The 15791-nt window shown below is 40.8% G+C and overlaps 1 protein-coding gene across 2 annotated transcripts in view; it reads right to left on the reverse strand.

Annotated features, from left to right (window-relative positions):
- Positions 1-1388: 1388 nt before the first annotated feature.
- Positions 1389-15791, reverse strand: part of LOC117722371 (glutathione S-transferase A3) — a 31798-nt gene continuing 17395 nt past the window's right edge. For both annotated transcript variants that reach the window (XM_034521452.2, XM_076915211.1), the window contains 5 exons: positions 8941-8992; positions 7406-7538; positions 6207-6348; positions 3684-3815; positions 1389-1761 (listed from right to left, as the gene is read on the reverse strand). In XM_034521452.2, coding sequence (XP_034377343.1) covers positions 1642-1761; positions 3684-3815; positions 6207-6348; positions 7406-7538; positions 8941-8992 — 579 coding nt within the window. In that variant the 3' untranslated portion in view covers positions 1389-1641. The remainder of the gene's footprint in view (positions 1762-3683; positions 3816-6206; positions 6349-7405; positions 7539-8940; positions 8993-15791) is intronic.

The following is a 15791-nucleotide window of genomic DNA, read 5'->3' on the forward strand; positions in this document are numbered from 1 at the left end:
ACAACTGAATGTGTTGGCTTCTGGAAAGTTGCTATAGACTGTACCCTCAAAGTGTAAGCCAAAATGAAACCTTCATTCTATAAGAAACTGTTGAGGTATGGTCTTTTGCTATGTATTGTAATGCTAAATACTGGTCCCCAAAACCTGATTGCCCCCAAAGATGAGAGAATACTCACATAGACCGAAGTGACTGTATGTAACCTTACCTCCCAAGTTATCCCTGATTGTAAAGTTGCCTACAGCCTATAGCTGAGCAAAAGGTAGGTAAAGTTTTGGTTCCTGGGCTTCAGTTTGGAGGCAGAAGACCATGAGGAAAAAGGAGAAGAAAGAGAGGGAGGAAGACACCATGAGGTAAGGATAATAAACCTGGCCATGTGGATTCGCCAGTCAGAGTAAGAACAGCCCATGAAGAAAATGGCAAATCATAACTCTGGGTTATTGATAGAGAGGTATAAACACATAGCTTAGAGGGACAATATCTGCCCAGGTCTAGGCTTTTTACAAATATAAAAGTTGTGTATCTTTTATCTGGAACTGAATGATCAAAGGCAGAGTAGAAACCCCAACTGAAATTAAATATTATGTAAGACAAGAAAACTTTCTCACATGTTTCTGTCACAGAAAAAAAAGAGTAACTACCATTTCTTACATTCAGAATCTAGCAGAGTCTCTCTAGGTATGCACCTGGAATTAGCCATTCTGTAAGATTTTAGGATAAATTCTGTCCTTGAGAATGTTCCATCTCTACCTGTAACTCCTGATAATGTCTTCTGGAAAAACTATCTCTACAGATGTAAAGATTTGAGTACTATACCAACAAACCAAGTTATTTCAGCATTACTGGCCATCAAGCTAAGAAGGATTCTTTCTCAAAGCCTCAGAGAGAACCTGGCGGATCTCAGACTTAGATGTTAGACATACCCCTCCCCCAGGACTGAGGGAAAATAAGTTTATATTATTTTAAGATGTAACATTTGTGTTACATTGTTATAGAAGCCTTAAGAATAGGACTCACAGAATGCCCAGTTTTGTATTAGGAATATCTGAGTTTTTGTTAATTTTATTAGAGAAATGCTGAGATTCTGGGGCTGGGTCAATGACTGTCCCTGCTATATCCATTCTTCATGCAGCCACAGGAAGAATGATTGCTCTATATTGAACATAAATGTATTGTTTGAGTAATTGAATAAAAAAATAATTAATAAGTTGAAGAACAGTTCCTCACAGTTTGAGTGATCACATGTCTGTGTGCATTTGATCAGAAAGGGCACTCTCCATAAGGAACAATTATTTTTGCATCAGCCAGAGTTTGAGATGAGGGTTTCTCCTTAACTCTGTTTGACAAGGATATGACGGCTATTTCATGACAATCTTTGAACACTCCAGAGTCTAAGAAGCTTGTTTTGTTTTACTGAACATTAAGAAAATATTCAAGGAAGTGACCATGATTGAAATTTTAACTACAACTAGATAGCATCCCAGTTATTCCTCATCAGTCGTGTGTATATGAATTAACACAGCAGCCTTAGAAAACATGTTAGCCTCCCAATAAGCAGGGTAAACATTTAGTCAAAACACTTCAGTGTTGCAAAGCTCTAGAAGGCTGGCTTTGTAGGTACGATGTATCCATAGCTGCCTGAATTAACTGAAAATCTTCTTCGCTGATTCTACACATTTTGCATCATCAAAAGGCTTCCTCTGGCTGCCAGGCTGAAGAAACTTCTTCACTGTGGGGAGGTTGCTGACTCTGGTTCTCAGTGCCTGCAACAGACAAATCAGAGTCTCAGAGAGCAGCTTAATAAGGAGTTATTGTTTGTCCATCCCTGTGGCCCTGCCAGTCAAACAACCAACTGAGCCCCTCCATCAGCACCAGGGTGGTTAGAGACAGACTCCCTGAAAGGATGAAGATGAGAGGAAGAAATGGAGCTTTGCCCCAGTATATCTTAAAGATTCATTTGTTCAAGTTGTTCCCTCTTTTTCTTTGGATGTTAATCCTGCAGACTCATCACTTCTGTAGACTTTAAGGATGAACAGTTTCTCAGATACTGATACACAGACAGACCCTAATAGATAAAAATGATCATTTGGGATAATGGAGTCAGAAATGGTGGTAGAAAGGAGAACTGGGTCCAGTCACTGCCAACCTTCACTGAGAAAAGAAAATGGGAGTAGCAGGGACTGGCAGTGTAGCCCAGTGGTACAGCACTTGCCTCTATATATGCGAGGTTTACTCACAAGCACCACAGAAAACAAAAGCAAAAGAGAGCGGGAGGGCTTAGGAATGCCTCAGTGGGCAAAGTGCCTGCCCTGCAAGCATGAGGACATAAGTTTAGATCCCCTGACCCACATATGATCTAGGAGGGTCATATGCGGAGGGTAGAGACAGACATCCCTGAAGTCCATTGGTCAGCCGGCCTAGATGAACTGATGTGCTCCAGGCTCAGTGACAGACTGTATCTCAAATGAGTGAATGAGTGAATAAATGAATAAATGAATGAGATGGAGAATGATCCAAAAAGACATCCTATGTATATATTTGGCATCCATATGCATAAGTGCATGTGCATACACCCCCATATGAACACATTCATATCTCTCTCTCTCTCTCTCTCTCTCTCTCTCTCTCTCTCTCTCTCTCTCATACACACACACACACACACACACACACACACACACACACACACACACACACGAGTTGTTGGATTATAGAACTATGTTTATATAGGAGACCTCTGTAGAGAGAACTATGTAGTGGTGAATACTTATCCACACTGAGCTCCTGGCAGGTGATCACACTTCCAGCTACCAGCCAGAGTTCTCTGGATTCTCCAATGAAAGACACACACATCAGCTTAGTTTTTGATATGTGCCTTGACTAGCTCAAAGGCTGGGCACTTCCAAACCTCCCCCTGGCTAACACACATTCTCTTCTGGTATTCCTTAGTTAACACTTTCTAAATCTATATTTTATCTTTGCTGCCCCAGACCCAAGCTGGGAACTGGCCTCTGGGGCTGCTTCCCAGACTCTTATGTCAGTTGGCCCTTAAGTCTGATCCTTCTGCTTCCCAGTCATGGTGTGGTCCATCCTATGCCCCTCTCATGGTGGAATTTAGAAAGTGTTAAGGAATAGTAGAGGGGAGCGTGTGGTAGCCACAGGGAGGTTTGGAAGTGCCCAACTGTCTTTCATTTGAGAATCCATGAATTCTGGCAGGCGGCTAGAAGCTCAGTCACTAGTCGAGAGTTCAGTGCAGATTAACTATTCACCACTATACAAATACAGTGTTTGTTAGTGTAGAAGCCTGAAAAGGACCTCTCCAGAGACATTCATTGTGGAAGGACAAGGCTGCACCTTTGATAGAGAGAATCCCATTGAAATCAGGATCAAATCCAAGGTGGGATGGAATGTAAGGGAGAGAGAGTGAGGTCCTGGGTTCTTTCCATTATTCAAGACAAAATTATATGTCCTGAGAGAGCATCCACCTCAGATTCCTCATGTAACAGAATTCCTTTCATGTCTTAGAACTAATGTCTAAAGTCTAATTTTATATGTATGTCTAGAGGAGAGGGCTAGCTATAGAGACAGGAAGTAACTGGACGTTGCATCACTATCATCCTGATGGTCAAAATATTGGTTTCCATGAGGTAAGATATGGGCTGTCTTCAAAGGGCTTGGGCTAGAGTACCTTCAGCAGAGGGAAGTTGTCTGTAACACCTGGGTCCAGCTCTTCCACATGGTAGAGAAGTTCAACCAGGGAAACATCTGCCCTGCTCAGCCTATTGCCAACGAGATAATCTTGTCCATGGCTTTTCAACACCTGAGGAATTGAAGATGTTAGTTAGATCCTGAAGACAACAGGCATCAGAGTGGGACCCCTTGAGTTCTCCCGAGCTTCTCATAGCAAATGTCCCTTCACTCCCTTGTCAAAGGTATATGGGGCTCCATGCTTGTCTCTAGGCCCTGGCTCATGATAAAATCAAGAAGCAGACCTCTGACCATCTGTCATCTGTCCTTCACTACTTCTTAGGGACGTGCCAAGCTCCTACCTCCAGAGACACCATTTCTTCCTAACTACCCTGAAGGCCCTGACATTTGGGGTTGGCCCACGTATACTCTATAGTCTCTTTGTGGGAAGTGGCTTCACTGTGTGACAGCACCCTTCACACATGTATAGTCCGTTTCAGTGACGATCTTCCTCCTCGTTCTGCTTCCCAGTGTCCTCCTGTCTATGGCATCTACATTAAGCCTGAACTGTCATCTCTGCTATGGAATCTTCAGCACTGCTGAAGCATTGAAGCATTAACTAAATACATGTCTACAATTAGTTTCTACAAATGCTAGGAAAAAGGACTATGGTTAGTACAAGGGCAGGTAAGGGGGAGGAATGAATACATTGAACACACAGGATGTCAATTTTGTTATCAAGTAGACATTGCATGTATGTTCTTTAACTGTATGTATGTATGTATGTATGTATGTATGTATGTATTATGCATGCATGCATGTATTTATTGAGCCAGATTTTCATGTAGTCCAGACTGGTCTCAAACACACTGTGTACTTAGCCTTCTATGTCTTGAGTGCCTGGAATGTGTCACCATGCCTAGCTCAACTTTTTCAGATGGATGAAAGTTGTTAGAAAAATATATTGTCGTAATAAGCAATATTTGCTAAAATAGTTCATCCGTGTTAAAGTCTTAAGAATGAAGAAAAAAACTCCCATAGCCCTACCAACTAAAGATAATATGCCATCAAATACATATTAGATTAGGTATACGTATATAAATATAAATCACTGCTTGATAAAAGACAAGCTGTAATGAATGGCGAGCATCTTTTTATGGGATACATCCTAATCTGTCGCTGTCACAAGAGTGAGAATCTGAGGGAATGGTGACTTATGTTCTTTTCTACAACCTAGATCTGACACACAAGCAATGAATTAGTGCTTGTTGAATTAATGATAAAAGGAATAATCTAATACAAAGTCAGTTTTTAATCAAAAATCTGACTTCATATTAGATTAAATGTGCTAAACATATCCAGCATTATTGAAATCCTGAAGACGGAAGGAGAAGGCACCATATTCAGTGAAGTGAAAGTAGATGAAACCTGTGGTTCTTCCTTTATGTGCAAGGCACCTGTCACTGTTACATGCCTACAATTATTTTTCTTATGTTCAGCTTGGCATTGGATAATTCTGAAACATGGCCTCTTCATTTGTAAATGGAACTCTCAGGAATATGTATACATACAACAAACACACATACGTGTGTAAAGACAGAACTTTATTCTTTGATTTTGTGTAACTTTCTTTTTAAAAATCTGAGGTTACTAATTCTGGCAATTTTTTCCCCTTTACATCTCTTCTCTGCCTCTTCCTTTCAACACCTGTGCCATTATTGTGTAGACACTTCAAATCTATCCTGAATCAGAACAATATTCTTCTGATGGCCACCTGTTTTAGGCTTCCATATATCAGGGGCAGAATATTTTCTGATGTATTACTTTCAGTGTGATGCTCTCGAGTCAAAAGATGACGGTGTACTGTTTAATCAACAGCAGCCTCTAATGTGGCTTGGATGCTCACATACACCAAGTTCTAATTGTGACTGTGAAATCTTTCAGAAAACCTCTAGGGTAGGTCATAGCAGAACATAAAAAATTTGAAAAAAAAAAAAAAACACTTCTCTCTGCTACAATTATCCCAATGGTTCTTCACATTCTACATTTACACAACACCTCCAATGTTTAGGTGCTGAATTAGCAATAATGAAATCTGTTCTGGAGGTAAAGACCAACAACCCCAAGAACACCTTTCTCTATTGTGATTGAAGATCTGTGTATGCCCCTACCCCAAATCAAGATGCAAAGATCCCCAGCCCACAGCATAATTTTGCTATTAAGTAAGACCCTTGAGAGTGGAATAGATAGACTGTAGGTTAAGTGCTCATGAATGGCACCCCTACTCCCTAAAAGGGGGACTCTAGTGATCTCCTATATGCCTTCTGGAACTGAAGACACAAAACAGCAAGTCTGGCCTGACACCAATCCCGATACCAATCTGTAGGGTCTTGATGTTATTTATACTTCATAGCATGTTTTAACAGGCTTGGCATTTTTGTTATAGCAACTTTAGTTGCTCAGGTGTCCACTGAAGACTATTAGACCCTCTGAATTTGAGGAAGGTCCGTCAGCTTCCACTCACCTTTTCATAGGCAGGGAAGTAACGGTTCCTTGCTTTGTCCTTGATTGTGGCAAGACTTGCCTCCTTTTCCCCAGGGGGCATGTGGGGGTAATAGAGAACCATTATCTCCAGATCCGCCACACCTTCTGTATACATGTCAATGCTGAAAAATAGACAAGTATTCTGCCAAAAATCTCTCACCTGAGGTTTCATACTTAAAGGTTGCAAAAGGCAGTGAGTAGTAAAACTCTTTCCCTCTGGTGGGGATATGATGTTTACTTGCAGACTAGCAATCCTTTTGGACTTTTAAAAATATATACAGAGTCTCTCTATGTAGCTCTGGCTGGGCTATAACTCATTATGTTGACAAACTGGCCTTAAACTCAAAGCAGTTTGCCTGCCTTGGTCACTGACTTCAGTGACTAAAGGCAAATGCCACCACATCCAGTAACATTCCTTTTTGAATGACCCTAATGTCTAGCAAGCAGTGTTCTTCTCTGCATGCACTCTTTGGTTAACACTTGACTCGTTTTTTTAAACACTATAACTAGCACATATCTATGCACATTCCTGTGCAATTATTCCTGAGCATCTATTTTCATTCCTCTTGTGTATTTATCTATCTATTAATGGAACTGCTGGTGACTTCATGTTTAGCTTTTTGAGAAACATCCCACAGTTCCACAGAAGACTTTTGTTTGAATGGAGCGGTTGTATCACAGGAGAGAGGAGATCTGATGATTAAGTCTTGGCAGCTTCGAAAAGCCTTCATTCAGTTCCCATGAAAAGCATCATACAACCCTGGTGTCTCTGCACCAGACTCTATGGGTCACAGGCAGGCTAACTGTATGTAGATTTCGATGGTAACGAGGGTCATGGTTACTGTTATATGTCTTGTAATGGCCAGAACTAGAAGGTCAGATCTTTGGATCCCTTTCCTTTCTGTCAGTCAAAGACTTGGCCTTTGTGCAAAGTTAGTGGCTAGAATAAAGCTTCTAAAGATTAAACAAATCTTTTGGAAACAGGACTCCAACATCTCCTATTCTACAACGACACATCTCTAACCCCTCATATTCTTCCCTCGTCTCAGTGGAACTCCTCCTAACTGGTGTCAGTGTATGCGCACCCAAGCACACAACCCCGTTGTGTTCATGAATCCCTTGCCTTGCTTCTGCTTACTCAAGATAGGACCCAAATCGTTCAGAGAACGTCTACCATACATGGCTCTCTCCTTTATGTCCTTCCCATAGAGGTTGTATTTGGCGGCAATGTAGTTGAGAATGGCTTTGGTCTGCACCAGCTTCATCCCGTCAATCTCCACCATGGGCACTTGATCAAACATTAAACTCCCATCTATTGATGAAGAAAGAAAAAGAAGACTAAAATGTCTGTATACACACACACACACACACACACACGTTTTCATGCCATGATCAGAACATTTAAAACAAAAGGTATTTCATGAATACACTCACATTTTAAAAACTTGTTGCTTGCTAAACCTTTAATGAAATAGCATTTTTTTTCTGCATCTGCTGTATCTTCTAAGTTTCAGCCTATTTTATTAGTGTTTTAATTTCGTATCCAGAATACTAATTCTGTGTCTGTTGCATGGGACATGATGGAGTGTTTAATTCACATCCATGTATATTTTAGGAACAAGATGGGGGAGGTACAAGCCAATGGTCATCTGGTACCATTCACAAGTGGGAAAGTCCGAAATCTCTTGCTATTCATGATATCAAGACAAGATCACCAACCTGCTTCTATGTAGGTTCCTGTGTGTTTTTCACTAACACCAAGGGACAGTATGTACTAGGTAGGCCCAGACCCCTTACCCATAGGTGTGCCTTCTCCCTTTCTCACCTTGTCCTCTCTCATAGTCTTCCACATAACTAGCATAGTCTTTCTGTTAGAATACAATATTTCTAGCAAATTAGTTTGTCAAACCTGTTAGAACTCAAGGTAAGTGATTGACATATTTGCTCCTGGCATCCAGTGAGTTATATGTGGATGGAGGGCACTGTGGGAACCTGAGCTAACTGTAGTGAGCATGTGAAAACAGAGATGGAACATCTGTGGGGCTCTGGGGATGGTTTCTTGGCAACTACAAAGAGCTTCTCAGCTCCTTTAACTGAGAGACTTTCAGATCTGCTCATAGAGAAAACCCATGACTTACATTTACTACCCTTTCATCAGTGAACACAACAATTATGTGTCCAGAGTTGGCCTGGTGCTGCTATATTCAAATGCTAAATACTGGTCCCTAAGATCAAGTACAAATGATGGTATGTAAACCTTGCCCAACAAGTTATCCCTGATTGGTTAATAAAGATGCCTACAGCCTGGGCTGGGCAGAACAGAGGTGTTCTTGGGCTTGATAGGGACCATGAGAAAGGGAGAGGAAAAGGAAAAGCACATGGCCATGTGGCCCATGGATGGAGTAGGCAGATCCCAAACAGAACACGGCAAGTGATATCTCAGGGATCACCGCAGCAAGTAGACAAAATAGGATAGAGGGCTGGTACCCACCCAGCTCTAGTGCTTCTAAGCTTCTTATGGTACTAAAGGTTTCTGTGTCTTTTATCCAGGAACAATATGGTGTGAAGTGGGGTAGAAATCCCCTAATAAATATTTAAAGGCAACCAGGTGGTGTAGCAGTCCCCCAGAATAATAATAACCACAACATTACATGGGTGCTGTCTTATCATTAAACGCTTATAGCTGCCACCAGACATTTAGATCTGTTTCTTACCATTTCTTAGCCTTGCCAAGTCATCCCGAGTTTTCAGAAACTTTTCTTCAAACTAGAAAACAGAAAGAACAAACAAGTCTTTATTAATTAAGTTCATTGTGCTCCAGGATTTTCCCTTTAATGGCTCCTGTCTATAAATAATATGGAAAAAAAGGGGCGGTTGCTTTATTTTTTTTAAGTTTGGTACATGGGTAAGCTAAGCTTGATGGATGGAAATGTATAGCAGATAGTTTTTAACAAAGGAGCTGTGGTTACAACTGTTGAGTTTCAGACCCTGAAAAGGTGCCTATTTAGCATACCAAAGCTAACCAGGCCTCCATGTTCTCCCAGCATCCCTCTGGGTTTAGCTGTTATAGGGTGTGTCTGGCATACCTCCACCCTCTGCCCTGATCTTTCCAGCCCAGGGGCCTCCACCAGAGGCCTCAGTCTCCCTCTCCTTCTGCCTCCCCCCCTCTTCCCTCCTTTTCCCTTTTTCCCTTCCTCCTTCCCTCTGTTCCTCTGTCCCTCTGTCCTTCTGTCCTTCTGTCTCTTCCCTCCCTGGGCACATGTTTTTTCTTTCTTCTCCCCTACCTCTGTCTACCTGCAATTTCCCTGGCCTTGTTCCTTGGGACTGGTGAAGGCACCTGAGAGCTGTCCCGTTCCCCCCCCCCCCCCGCAAATAACCTGCCCCCTTTTAAAATTCGGCTTGAACTGGCTTATTTAGTGGGCAGAGAAAACCTATTATCTTGGTGTCAAAGACCAAGGAGGAGTTAAGCCCCCTAGTCCTGATGAGGGAGACTGAAGAATTCTCCTTTCCCCCATCTTTCTCTCTGCTTGATGTGATCAACTTTTGAGTAGGTGAGTAAGACTTTCCCAGCAGTCTAAGAAGCACCAGGCACTTCTTCTGGGTCTAAGATCCCCAGGATCCCTTGTTAGGATGGGATGCACCAGGACAAGTCCATTCTGGAAGAAAGAGGGTCTTTGTTCAGGAGCCTTAGGATCCAGAGACATCTAACCCAGGGCAAAACCCATCTCCCCAATTCTAGGCTACCAGGTAGGACACCGTGTAAAGTCCTTGGGATCCCCCTCCCCACACCCCTCAAACCAAGCTGCTGACCTGACCTTCCTGAGGTGTGCACTTAGCATTTATCTGTAAACTCAATTTCAAATTCTAGAGCCCACTTTATGTCTCCCACATAGCACTGGCTCTTGTGGTCTGCCACCTGGACCTGGCCATTGGGTTTCTGTGGGCCTGTGCTCTCTCTTCCTTCATGGACTCAGATTTTATACAACAGCGTGGCTTTGTTCAAAGGCAAGAAATTGGTGTACCTGATTTCCAAATTCCCACTGCCATGGACAAATGATTCACAAATATTTTATATCTAAACTTGCTATGCTATAAGCTCTCAAATTCTCTTATCTCTAAGGTTCCAACTCCCCACACTTACAAAACATCTTTTATCTCCTGATTTCTTTGCACTCTGCTCTCACAAACAAAACATCTTAAGATCATGTTATAAATTCTTATCTAAGGACTTGTAAGCTACTCATTGGGTATGGTTTTAAATGTACATAATCTGCAACAAAATTTGGCTTTAAACTTATAGCAAAAGGCTTATAATTAAAAATGTATACATGGGTGTTTGTATACGTGGGTGTTTATATATGTGTTTCAACTCTTGTTTTGGGTATATGTGCATGTAATGTGGGTACAACTCATTAAAAAAGAAAGATAGAAGATAGATAGATAGATAGATAGATAGATAGATAGATAGATAGATAGATAGATAGATAGATGATAGGGAAAACAAATGCCTTAAACAGCAACCATGTCAGCCACATGGTTGACACCCTGCCATGTGACTTTACCATCTTAAGACAACCCCGTTGTATAAAACAACAATCATAAAACTTCTTGGTCATAGTGAACTCTTTATTATTGTATCTCCTTTTAAACTAAGAAAGCAACAAGTCTCAAATATTCTAAATTTGTATGGACTTTTGTGTGACGTTGGTAGAAATTTAAGGTTTTATTTGCTACAACATACTGTATACATGATTCAACTCTTTAAAATATTCTCTATGAAATTTCACGTCTTTGCTAATGACCCAACACCAACTGCTAGTAAATTTAGATAAGTATAGTAACATGTTTCATGAGTAAGATGTATTAAATAATCAAAATCAATAAACTCCTAATGTCTAATGATGTTCACAGTAATATTTATCTAGCTTATCTGCCTTTAAACCTTAGCTGTTTGGATACTGTGATTACAAGTTTTATTTTTGAGCCGGGCATGGTGGCACAAGCCTTTAATCCCAGTCTACAGATCAAGTTCCAGGTCAGCCAGGGCTGTTACACAAAGAAACCTTGTCTTTTAAAGTCAAACAAACAAAAAGGCTTATCTTGATACTAAGGGGGCTTCAATTCAAAATCATGATTTTTAAAGCTAAAACCTAACAGGGCAAAACCTAAATTCCTAGTCTTATGAAAGCTACTAGATTATTGTAAACTGTTAATGATAATTAAGAAATGCAAGTTAGTAGTCAGTCACCTTATAAATGATAAAATCCTTTAAAGTGTTGAGAAGTATATTTGTAATCAAATGTCAAGTACTAATGTAAGTAATTATAGTAATAAGCCTTATTTAACCTCTTGTGTTTGTATATTTTCAAGGTTAAGTCTACTTTGAGTAATTATATACAAACAAGGTTTGTCTAGTCAAATATACTTTAGACAGACGGATGACCCTCAAAAACTTCAGAGATCTGTAGAATATGGCATTTAAAATGTATACTAAAAAAGCTCTTTGTGATAGACATGCCAGCTTCTGAGAGCACCCCTGATCTCCACAGAAGATAGGGACAGGAGAACCTATACCTAAGGCTTGCTTCAAATTCGGAAAAGCTGGATCCTGGGCAGTAGACCAGCCATTGCCTTGAATGACAAAGGTAGGACAGTTCTTCAAAATTCCTGCTCCACAGGAAAGTCTGCTTATTGTAGTTGATGTCACCTCTCCTAGGACCATTCCTATGCCAGTGACTAAGACATGAGCTTCAGGAATGCTAGCCAGTGGTAAGGAAACACTCATCTTTTCTCCTGGCTATGCATTTGTAATATTTCATCCGATCCCAAGTGTAATCGGAAGGAACATTGTGTGTCTCCAGAATGGAATAGGGCACAAGCCTGTGTCTAACATCCTGCCAATAGGCTTCTGCTGTACAACAACATTTTTCTCCTCAGGAGCCCTGCTGTGGGTAAAGCACTTCCTGTTTGCTACATGACTTTACTCTTGTAAGTAAAATTGACTCTTCTGGAAAATGGCGGCGCAATTATACCAAACTTCCAATTTAAGAAGGGATTAATGTCTCTACATAATTGTTATTAAAAATCTATGAGTTCTGAGATGGCTTCGTGAGTTGGGTATGGCCTTCTGAATGTATTAGGTTCTTTACATCGGCCATGCCACTGGGTGTTCTTGTGACTCAGTAACCTACTCCAAAGCATTGCATTTCTTTACAATGTCTGTTTTGAGTTGATCTCAAGACTAAATCACTGAAGCATGCAAACCACCTATAAATCACCAGTTTTATATTATGTACTCAGAAAACATAAGACACCATTAGGCTTTTAAAAGATGGGTATGTACATATAAAAGGACATCTTTAAACTCACTGGGAAAAGTGATAATTTATTTTGGATCTAAATTTGAGTGGCTGTGGCCTGAGAATGTAGATTTAGATAACACCAAGTTCAATTGTTCCAATGTGGAAACAGTTTCCTAAAGTTCTGGTGATAACAGAAAGAAGAAGTCACAAGTCAATGCGTTTTTTAAAAATACAGGTGCTAGAAACATTAGAGTTGGGTTACAGTCAAGTGGAAGGATCTCGACTGTAGCGCTCTCGGATGCTAGCTGATAACATTTTCAGCCTTTGGTGCAGAATTATCCTTTGTTAAGTCATAACATTCCAAACTTTTCATCTGTTTATAGGACCTTAGGTCTGACACAGAGGTGAACAAAGAATGCCTCCTTAGGGGTCTCAAGGTTGTCTATGATAGAGAGTAATTAGCCTCTGAGTCTGTGACAGCCAAACTCTCCATAGTCTTAATCAGCCTAAGCAGAATTTGCTTTTTTTTTCAGGAATTCTTGTTCCCAGGTACTTTTGGTATCATCCCTTTTATTTTTAAATATAGCTTAAACTATTCTCATATTAATGAAAAATGTACTTTGTCCTAGAAGCATATTCAGTCATCTAAATGTTTTTCTGAAATAAGTCATTGTGCTTGTGATGCCCACAAGCAGTGTAGTGGGGCCTTGCGTCTGCTACAACTACAGTCACCATGCATACTTCATAGAAAGAGCACAGTGGATTGTATATAATAATTCAAGTTGTTTGTAGGAAAGCCCATGGAAAGAGTCATCAAGGCATGTGTCTTTTGAAGTTGACATGTATGGTTACACTTGTGGCCATGTCTCCTGTAGCTGTGAGATGGTGTGATTAGTCACTTGTCATGAGGTAAAAGACTTTGTTTCCTCATTTGCAAAGTTAGGGGAAGTGTATTCTTCTTTAAAAGAATTCTGAATGTTTTCAAAACACTCAATAACTCACTTGCCCCACAGAAAGCAAATACCATTACATAATACAGGGGTGTTACTTTTAATGACTCTTTGACTTTCATAAAGTTCTTGGTTGTAAAAATTCAGGACTTTGGGCTTGTTTAGCATGCTCCACAGATCAGTTTCTTGTGGCACTATATGAGCCCATGGTATCACACTCCAGAGACAATAAGGTAGTATGATAACACTTTGACAAACATCCAGCCCAGGAAAAACATAAGGGTTAGAAAGTGGTCATCCCAGGAGGGTGGGCAAGGTGAGGTGGGGCTGGGAGTGTGATGCTGATGGTGAGGAGCATGATGGATGTGGCGATAACGATCATCCTTTGGACACAGAAGTTCTGAGCCAGAGGTTCCAGGCCACTTGTTCTCAGCAGGCTCTTCAGTCAGGCTGAGAGGCAGGAGAGGGAGCTGGCAACACTGCTTCCTGCTCTGTATGTCCTGATGGTCCTCAGCCCAGAGGCTTGGAAGTCTTGAAACACAAGGCTGCCATCTGGTTACCCCAGAAACCATACACTCATTTGTGTGAAGAAAACAATCTGTGATGACTCCATACATTTTTTTTCTTGTTTCTTCATTGAATTTGAAACAGGATCAGGCCACACAATAGATTATTTCACAGAGTGGTTGTGAATGGGTAGTAACCCTAGGCTTTAGAAGACACCTTGCTATGAAGCTGAGGAGGCAGTAGAAGCTCAGGTGAAAGACAGGAGCTCATACCATAGACCTTTCTTCTTTTTTTTAAGACTTACTTATTTTATGTATATGAGCATACAGTCGCTGTCTTCAGACACAAGAAAGAGGGCATCAGATCCCATCACAGATGGTTGTGAGCCACCATGCGATTGCTGGGGATTGAACTCCAGACCTCTGGAAGAGCAGCCAGTGCCCTTAACCAATGAACCATTTCTCCAGCCCAGCTCACTTTCTTACCTCTACCTCCCAGGGACAAGATCTCTTGTCATTTTCCATAAGTTCTTTTCTCAGAAAACTTATCACGAAGTTGTGGGATCCCTACTCCTGGATTGAGACATTTTTATCCCTGTGGCAGCTCTAGAAAGCAATGCTCTAATACATCAGAGAGATTCACACTGGATTCTGTCTCAAACTGTTGGAAAATTGCCTTTTAACTTGATTTAAAACTTTATTATATGTCACATACATACATACATACATACATACATACATACGTGTGAATGTATATTTAAAGTAAATGTATATTTTAATCAAAATATATATATTTAAATAAAAAATTCAATGTTGTGGAGAGATTGGAATTTGCAGGTTCTGGGGCTAAGTATTTTATCTTTGACTAGTTTTAGCCTTGTGAAACAGCCATTCCTTGTCCCACCATGTGTTTGAACAAGCACTTTGTGCTAATAAATAAAAACCTCTTAAGCTATTAACTTACAGCTAACATCTTGTGATACTTAATTTTTAAAAAATCTCTCAGAAGCTATTAATTTAGCAGAACACCAGCTTCTGCCCATCCATGAGCTAAGAACGTCATCAGACAGCATCGTAGGCCTGTAGATTAGCTTCCCTCATCACACTGTACCTGCCTCTCTGGTGTACCCACCAATGTATTTTAAACTTGCCTTGATTTCTGACTTTCTTCATTTTGTAAAACTACAAAAAAATCATGTTTGGAACATGTAATATAGAATAAGCTAAACATGTGCACCCCAGGCCATGGTCATTCAAATGGCTCCAGAATAAACTCTTACTTGTTCAAGAATAGAGCTATGGTTTTTATGTCGGCAATATGCTATCCAAAGGCAAGCATGGTGTCTGTTATTTCATTGCCCTGTATCCCCAGGGCCTGGCTAACAACCTGAATGCTCTAAATAATACCAATGAATGTGTTTCATGCTTAACAGAGGGTTTGTATTGTCTCTCGCCCACCTCATTTGGTGTATGTATTTTCAGTGTAATTACATTCATTTCCCATGAGTGTATGCTTTAATCCTTTTATTGTTGACGTGTTGGGTGTGCATGAAAGTAATCAGAAACCTGTGAGGTTCCTCTTTGTGCCCCTCACTCTCAGCAGTTGCCAAGGCAACAGGGTTTCACCTGCAAGCCCATCCACGCCTCTTTTCCCATCCCTTAAAGGAACCCTCAGATCCCATGCACACTCACATGCTCTATATCAACGCTGGGTCAACCACACGCCATGCAAAGGTGCCCTCATAGCTTAGAGCAGGGTTGCAGAGCTGTTCCTGCATAGAGAATGTGTAGATGGAAAACTGGGCAA

This window comes from Arvicanthis niloticus, chromosome 17 (assembly GCF_011762505.2).
Source record: "Arvicanthis niloticus isolate mArvNil1 chromosome 17, mArvNil1.pat.X, whole genome shotgun sequence".
In the NCBI taxonomy this organism is placed as follows: Eukaryota; Metazoa; Chordata; class Mammalia; order Rodentia; family Muridae; genus Arvicanthis; species Arvicanthis niloticus.